At 43.2% G+C, this 7965-nt stretch overlaps 1 protein-coding gene across 1 annotated transcript; it reads right to left on the bottom strand.

Annotated features, from left to right (window-relative positions):
* Nucleotides 1-5438: 5438 nt before the first annotated feature.
* Nucleotides 5439-6828, bottom strand: LOC311062606 (uncharacterized protein; the record flags this gene model as incomplete). Its single annotated transcript, XM_084081774.1, has 6 exons — nucleotides 6794-6828; nucleotides 6566-6632; nucleotides 6416-6470; nucleotides 6075-6304; nucleotides 5800-5949; nucleotides 5439-5701 (listed from the first exon to the last, which is right to left on the bottom strand). The coding sequence occupies exons 4-6, from the start codon at nucleotides 6094-6096 to the stop codon at nucleotides 5439-5441; spliced, it is 435 nt and encodes a 144-aa protein (XP_083937900.1). The 5' UTR covers nucleotides 6097-6304; nucleotides 6416-6470; nucleotides 6566-6632; nucleotides 6794-6828.
* Between the last annotated feature and the right edge of the window lie 1137 nt (nucleotides 6829-7965).

Below are 7965 nucleotides of genomic sequence, written 5' to 3'. Positions count from 1 at the left end.
TCTCCCTCTTCTGTACCTGAAACAACAGTAAACACTGCATTAAAATTCATTGCCAAATTGCAATTAATGTCTTTTCGACAATGTCCTTTTAGCATTGATTCTTGTAATGCCAACTGTCTTTTTAGCATGACCCGTGAAGTGTCCTTTTGCAAAGTACCTCATGTCCACTTGGCATGGTACCTGGTTTTTAGAAAGTCCTGCCAAATTGCCAGGACTTTCCAAACACGAGGTACCCCCCGGGTCTCGGGCCCGGGTGCGTTTGGACGGGGGCCCCGGGTCCTTTTGGCATCAGTGTCCTTTTGGCACTAATAGGTTACACATGTAACCTATGTCCTTTTGGCATCAGTGTCCTTTTGGCACTTATAGGTTACACAAGTAACCCCAGTTATCACTGTCCTTTTGGCATCAGTGTCCTTTTGGCATTGATTGTCTTTTTCACACTGTCTTTTTGGCATCACTTTCCTTTGACTATCATTGTCCTTTTGGCATCAGGGTCCTTTTGGCACTTATTGGTTACACACGTAACCTATGTCCTTTTGGCATCTTTTTCACACTGTCTTTTTGGCATCACTTTCCTTTGACTATCATTGTCCTTTTGGCATCAGGGTCCTTTTGGCACTAATAGGTTACACACGTAACCTATGTCCTTTTGGCAATGTCCTTTTGGCATCAGTGTCCTTTTGGCAATGATTGTCTTTTTGTCACTGTCTTTTTGGCATCGCTTTCCTTTCACTATCATAGTCCCTTTGCCATTTTGGCAATGTCCTTTTGGCATCGGTGTCCTTTTGGCAATGATTGTCTTTTTAACACCGTCTTTTTGGCATCGTTTTCCTTTTACCATCATTGTCCCTTTGCCATTTTGGCAATGTCCTTTTGGCATCAGTGTCCTTTTGGCAATGATTGTCTTTTTGACACCGTCTTTTTGGCATCGGTTTCCTTTTGCCATCATTGTCCCTTTGCCGTTTTGGCAATGTCCTTTTGTCATCATTGTCCTTTTGGCATCGCCGTCCTTTTCCCCTCCCCGGTCGTCCTTTTGGCACTGGTTTCCTTCCCCGCGGTGTCTTTTTGGCAAGACCCGCTCCACGGCTCCCTCCGGTGGGGGACCGCGGCGCCGCGCCTTTTTCTTAAAATCCCCTCCCGGGCCCCGTGGGCCCCCCCGGGCCTCGCGGCCGGGTGCGTCTGGACGGGGGGAAAATCTAGTTTTTTTGGGACCCGGCCCCCTATTTTTAGGGCCCCCGGGGGCCGATCGGGCGCGGGCCCCCCCGGCGCGGCCGGAGGTCGAGGTTCGGCCTCCCCTGCCGAAAGGACGCGACTCTTGCCGGACGGACGCGTGCCAAAAGGACACGCCAAAAGGACACGCTTCCATAACGGCGGGAAATGCTTTTGGGGATTCGTTGAGTAAACCACCCTCGACATGTGATTTAAATTTGGGATTGACCGGACGTTTCGTTCGTGATTTCTGGCATTTTTGGTAAAACAGGCCCCTCCCACTAACTTTGGAAGCCATTTACGGACGAACAGTAAGGATTATCAAAATTCTGTTTGGACATGTTTATCGCATGGGCCAGAGATCATGTGTACCGATTTTTGTGAAATTTGGACAAAATATGTGGGAGGAGGAGCTAAAAGTGTGTTTTGAAGAAAATTCAAAATGGCGGAAAATTATCCTGACGCAAATGGGCGTGGCCTATATGGGGAGTTAGATTTTTATTTTACGACCTACGGTTCAAAAGTTATAGGCCAAAACGTAAAGGGGGCTTTTATACCGCCACCATGAGGCCGACTGGTGTATTTCTTTTTTTGATAATTTCGGATTAAATTATGAACCTCCCCTCCAAGTCTTGTAACTCTAGCCCTTACAGTTTCTGAAAAAAAAATACTTGAAATCGAGTTTTTTAATTTTCCCATCAAAGTGGATGGGGAAATTTAATGCACTAATAAATTAATATCAATTAAACTATGTCACCAATCTCTTAGCAAAATACATGCGCACGATTCCCGATGAAGCCGCTCATTTTGACATATGGCATGTGGGTCCTAGTCTCACACTCAATCAAACTCTGCAGCCGCACTGAGGCCCCCAGACATGACCTGTTTGCTTTCTAAACTCGATCTAGCCTTTGATTGCCTTTCAATAAAACCATATTTGATAGACATAGGTATCACCTACATGTTACTGATTAAATGGAATGTTATATTATTGTAATCCGTTGTTTATTTCCTGAGCAATGGAATTATGTTGCAGTTAAAACTCTTGGGGTTGCAACATGGCAACCCCGTTTGCCATGTTGCCATGGAGACCTATGGAGCTTTATGATTGGGTAGTGGAAAAGGCCTCACGTGATTGGCTCAGACCCGGAAGTGCAGAGTGCCAAAAATAAAGTTTTACAATCCGTAGAACAGATCTTCGAGCGAGCAAGCTGTTGTTTTTTTCTAGTCACAATGTTCATTGTAAATGTAATTCTACAATTACAACAAACATTTTTATCTTACGAATACAAAACTTTGTTTTACGAAGACAAATATTTTATTTACGAATACAAATATCTTATTTACGAATACAAATATTTTATTTACGAAGACAAATATTTTATTTACGAGTACACATTATTTTTACGAGTACAAATATTTTTTTTACGAATGCAAACAATATTTTTACGAGTACATATTATTTTGCGAGTACAAATATTTTTTTTACAAATGCAAAATTATTTTTACAAGTACAAAATATTATTGGCACTAATTTAAGCCCATACACTGGCCACCTCTGGTAAAATCGCCCATCTCCTAATTGAAAAGGATCATGCTGTTCACTCCCCTTTTAGTATAATGGCCTAACTCCCTAGTGTGACTTAGGATAAAATAGGCCTTTTTTTGGCCTAAGTCACGTGGTCTTGTGAGGCCAAATTATTTACTGATTTCGGCCATTTTTTTTTCTTTTGTCCTAAGTCCGATTTAAACGTATTTAAACCTATTTAAATCTCTTATGTTACATAACTGACAGACAGTGTTATTTCTATTTAAATAGTCATCATTTGTTATCAACATTTTGGATGAAATGATTAAGAAATATCATATAGTTTTGTTTTGGATCAGTTTTTTATTTTTCATGAAAAACGTTTAAAAAATGACATGGCCATTAGTTTAGCAAGGCGACGATGTGTAACATGGATTATAGGCAGTGATGCTATGCTCATTTGAGAAGTGGTTGCTCTCTATTTTAATGACGTGACGCGCACGTCGCTTAACACCTACAGTACAGGTCACACAACAATTGATATGCATATAGGCTAATTCCTATGTTAATGTACCTGGCGTGAGTCGGGAGCATTTGTAAACTTTGATGAAGTGTGAATTTAAAGTAGTTTTAAATCTATGCGTGTGCCTGCGCGTCCCCCTGGCCAAATAAGTGGTTGCTCGGCGTGCAACCCCATCAACTGAGCATTGCACCCCTGATTATAGGCCAAATGATACAGCAGAGGAAATGGTGAGAAATCAAATGAGTGATTGACTGTTTTAGACAATATGCATTGCAGATATGTTGATTCTAACCAAATTACTGTATCTGAGATATTTATTTATGTCTAGGCTCCTATGCTCTTGTTTAGTGTACATGATAGGGCAGTGGTTCTCAAACAGAGGGTGTACAAATGGAACAAAATGGACCCTCACGGGTCCATTTGGTTCCATTCATAGTGGCTAACTGATTTTTATACTATATAAAATCTGAGAATCACTATGCTATTGTATAGTGTGATTACAGCTTTACTAAAGGAAAGCTGTGTGGGTAAAGCCAGGTTATTCATATCTTTTCATACATTTTCATGCAAGTAAGGGCATGGTGTGAACATGGCAAAAAAGCACTGGTAGTAGGTACTCCTGGTTTCTGCTGGGAACAGGGTTCGAGTCCCTGCAGCGCTGTGCTTACTGTTTCACCGTTGTCCTGTTATATGTTTACATAAAATGTTAGCACTCAATTCATAGACCTGAATGCACTTTTAATTATAGTACATCAAGCAGGTAGCCCTGTGATTACATCTTTATAGCACATTAGGGGTGTGCCGATATATCGTCCCGCGATATATCGCGATACGTTTTCGCGACGATATGTATCGTTTTGGAAAAAAAAAATATCGTTTTGGAAAATTTTTTTTTTTTTTTTTTTTTTTTTTTTTTTTTACTTTTTTTTTTTTTCAATCATTATAATCGGGCATGCAAACAGCCCCGAGGTGAAAAGGGTGACAACATGTTTTTTTTTTTTGGGGTCAGGTGTCACACTATTGCCCTATTTGGATTGAAAACGGCTATTGTAGCTGAAAAGCTACAAGTTTGCATGTCTGAATAATGCAAAAACAGAATTATTTTTTTGCATTTACTTTTTTACACCCCCATATATTTTCATAATAAAAAAAAGTGCGTATCGTATCGTATCGAAATCGTATCGAAGTTGTGAGCCAAATATCGTATCGTATCGTTTGGTGAAATTAGTGTATCGGCACACCCCTATAGCACATGGTTGCATTACAGTGCAACCACAATGTGATTACGTTCTTATTCACAATGCAACGTTTTTGTACTCCAATGTCATGGTGTATTAGTCAGCACAGTGGATTAATATTTCGATCGATCTGGGATGTTAAAGTTGTGCAAAACTGTGGTCAATGAATTGCCTCTTCAGCTAGATCAAAAAGGAGTCACTTATAACTGTTGAAACTCCTAGAACATTAAGACGTGTTGACATGGATAGCTTTGTGTCTAATAACATCTCTGTGTTAATGAATGGGGTATGAGCATTATGTCATACAGTGTAGATTGTAGATCGGACCATGTCGTACAGTACATGGTCTACAGACCATGTACTGTAGACCATGTCGGTCTACAGTACAACAAACTATTAAGATGTTTGTGATTACAACATGTACTGCTTGGTGTTATGTTTAAAGTAAAGTAGGCCTTGCACAAGCCCGGGATCGAACCCAGGACCTTTTGACCATGTCATGTGTAAATGACATGCAAATGGTCCAAAAAGGGACACACCCTAATGCTAATCTGATCCCTCCCACATTGACTGGAGAAACCTCAGCCAATCGCTGGCCTCACAGAATGCACTACGGTACGGCTCATCCCCCTACCCTAGGGAACACGGGGAGAACATGCAAACTCCACACAGAGGCCCTTTTGCCAACCCCACCTAGGGTGTGGGCACTGATGACGCGGAGGAGAGAACACGCCCCCAGCGCCCACAGCGTCCTCTGCGGGAATCCTGTAGGCAGTCTCATCATCACTGATGAGACCCATCACCGTTGTGTCATCAGCATGGTCACCAGTAACCGACCGTCAACTGCATCAGAATATGACAGGAGAGGTGTCACTGACTGGCAACATTTTTGGGAACAATCAAGGAGAAGACTATAAGCTTCACAACATGCAGGACTTACCTATTGGAACCGACTCCGACTTCTGTCGAGTAGTTCCTGCATTGGGGGGGCAGGTGTACGGGCAATGTTGGGCGGAAGGTCCGATGGCTGAGGCAGATGGAGTGAGGATGTCGGGGCCTTGTACACCACACTTGGGTCCCGGCGACGCTCAATGACCAGCTGCATTAGAGTGTCTCTAAAGTGGTAGGTGCGAGGCTTATAAATCCTTTTCTCCACCCACATGCCTGAGCGCCTGCAGTTGACCTTCTTGTGACGCGGTGCACCTGAATAAAAGGAGGAAAAAAGTTTCAACAAGGACTCACCATTGAAAGTATGCTGCAAGTGTAACAAAAAAAATCATATATCTGCTCCAAAAACACACCTGTAAGAGTAGTGGCTTGCCTTCTCTTTACAATATTCTCATTGTGCTCCATAATGGCAAGATGGCCTCTCTCCTTCATCCCCATGTAGGAGAAGGACTGGCGTTTCGGGATGTATTTCAGCAGGGCACTATGGAACACCTCAAGCTCACCTGTGTGTTGTAACATGAAAGCACACAAACATCCACTGTAAACCAACTGGTATGTGTCATTTGAAAAGGTGTCAACTTGACAATGACTTATGATTGCTTATCGCGTTCAAGGGCTAATTCTTTACCAGTATGCTTGAAGAGGCCCATTTGTCCAAGGTCCTTTTAGCAGCCTTTTGTCCTGGACCAGGGAGGACAGCGTCTTGTAGGATGCAGACTCCCTCTGCATCCACATCCTCTTCCGTCGCTGCTCTGAGCACAGTGGGAGATGATGGCAGTTGTGCTCATCATCACCCTCTGTCCACTTGTGCTCATCACATACATGGTGAAGAATGGACAGCCACCGCTGCTCCAGTAGCTACAGTATTGTGAATATCAGTTATTGACTGCTTGGTAATGACTGCAACAATGGAAAGAAATTGCAACTGTCTGAGAAAAATCCAGAATCGTACTGCTGGCGATCCCTCACCTCTGTGTCACCGTCACATGTTGAGCAGGAAAACCACATGTGGTTATAAATGGACCTATCAAGAACAACATACACAAGAAAAAACAATTAGACTGAACAAATGACATGTTTGAAAAATGCGTCTTCTTTGCATAAACATTCAACACTCACATTGTCCACCCACGCAATATGTCCAGGCCTTTTTTTTTGCTTCTGGTCTTCAACTTTTTCAGGAAACCTACACACACACACACACACACACACACACACACACACACACACACACACACACACACTGAACATTGTGCCCTGTATTGCATGAAATTACACGTGCTGCCACAATTATCTGATGATAACATGAATAGTATATACTGTATACAGCTTTGAACCAGAGCCAACCTTTAGCTGTGTGCCATACGTCAAACTGATGTTCGATATCCGGATGTTCAACTCTCATCAGCTTTCGGACCGAGGGAGAGCGGTCTGTAGCGATCACGTCCACATACAACCCCATACCAAGCAGCTCTGTAAGTAAGCAAAGTTTATCTATGAGGTACCTTTCAAAACATAGTTACAAGGTGCTGTACAATGACCCACAAAATGAGAAAATGTAGTTATAACAAGGCAACATAAGCAATAAAGCATATGAGAACCTGTCAGTCCACGCCTGAAGCCCAGTGGTTCCATCATAACAGAGCTGGAGGCTTCTGTGACCTGGAAGGAGGAGCGAGAAACAAAATGCAGCAGTACAGAAAGTTATTTCAGTAACAACACAATGTTACACTATGTTCTGTTAGAAACAGACAACATTTCAAAACATCTACATTACCTGAACCAGTTCAGTGTGAAGAATCTCCTTCGTGTCCTCCAACATGAAGGTGTAGTGGCAGAACTTGGCACTGAATCCAGGAGAGTCGCATCTGGCATCTCCCAGGAGCTGTGGCTCCTTACTAGGACTATATTCTATGCCTTCCTTCTCAAAGAAGACTCGTGCCAAGAGTCCTCTCCTCTGCTCCTGGTATAGGTCCTCAATGGCAGGGTGAAGATAGGCCTTTTGAAGTTCATGAAAGGTTGTGAGACCAAACATGTGGAGTCTCATGGTCTTTGCCCACACGGAAAGCTCAGTGAAGCTACCCCCCGTGAAAACAACTGCTCCAGCAACTTGTAAGTGGACCTCTGGCATGCCCCTGACATCCGGCGATGACCTCCAGGTGTCTGTGTGCCCGTCAGTGCATCGCCACTTGATGTTGAGCTGTGCACCAACATAGTGCTTCTGCACATCAGATTCTGGGATAGATTTCCCACACACCTGGCAGAATTTGAAGAGGGACATTATCCTCTCCTCATCCACCAGCACCTTCCCATCCTTGAGTTCCTTCCCCTTCCCATTCAATGCCTCCTCCTCCTCCTCCTCCTCCTCCTCCTCCGTCATCGTCTCAGGCTCGTAGCTCTCATCCCCCAGGTCACACGCCTCCACATCGGTCTCAACTTCAATGGAAAGTTGTCCTGCGGTCTGAATGAAAACCATGACTTGAAAGCAATCTCTTTCATATGGAAGTATGATTGTATTC

Source organism: Gymnoscopelus microlampas, assembly GCF_963454915.1.
Source record: "Gymnoscopelus microlampas genome assembly, chromosome: 16".
Classification (NCBI taxonomy): domain Eukaryota; kingdom Metazoa; phylum Chordata; class Actinopteri; order Myctophiformes; family Myctophidae; genus Gymnoscopelus; species Gymnoscopelus microlampas.
Note: the sequence above shows the minus strand (reverse complement) of the source record. Positions and strands in the feature narration are given on the sequence as shown.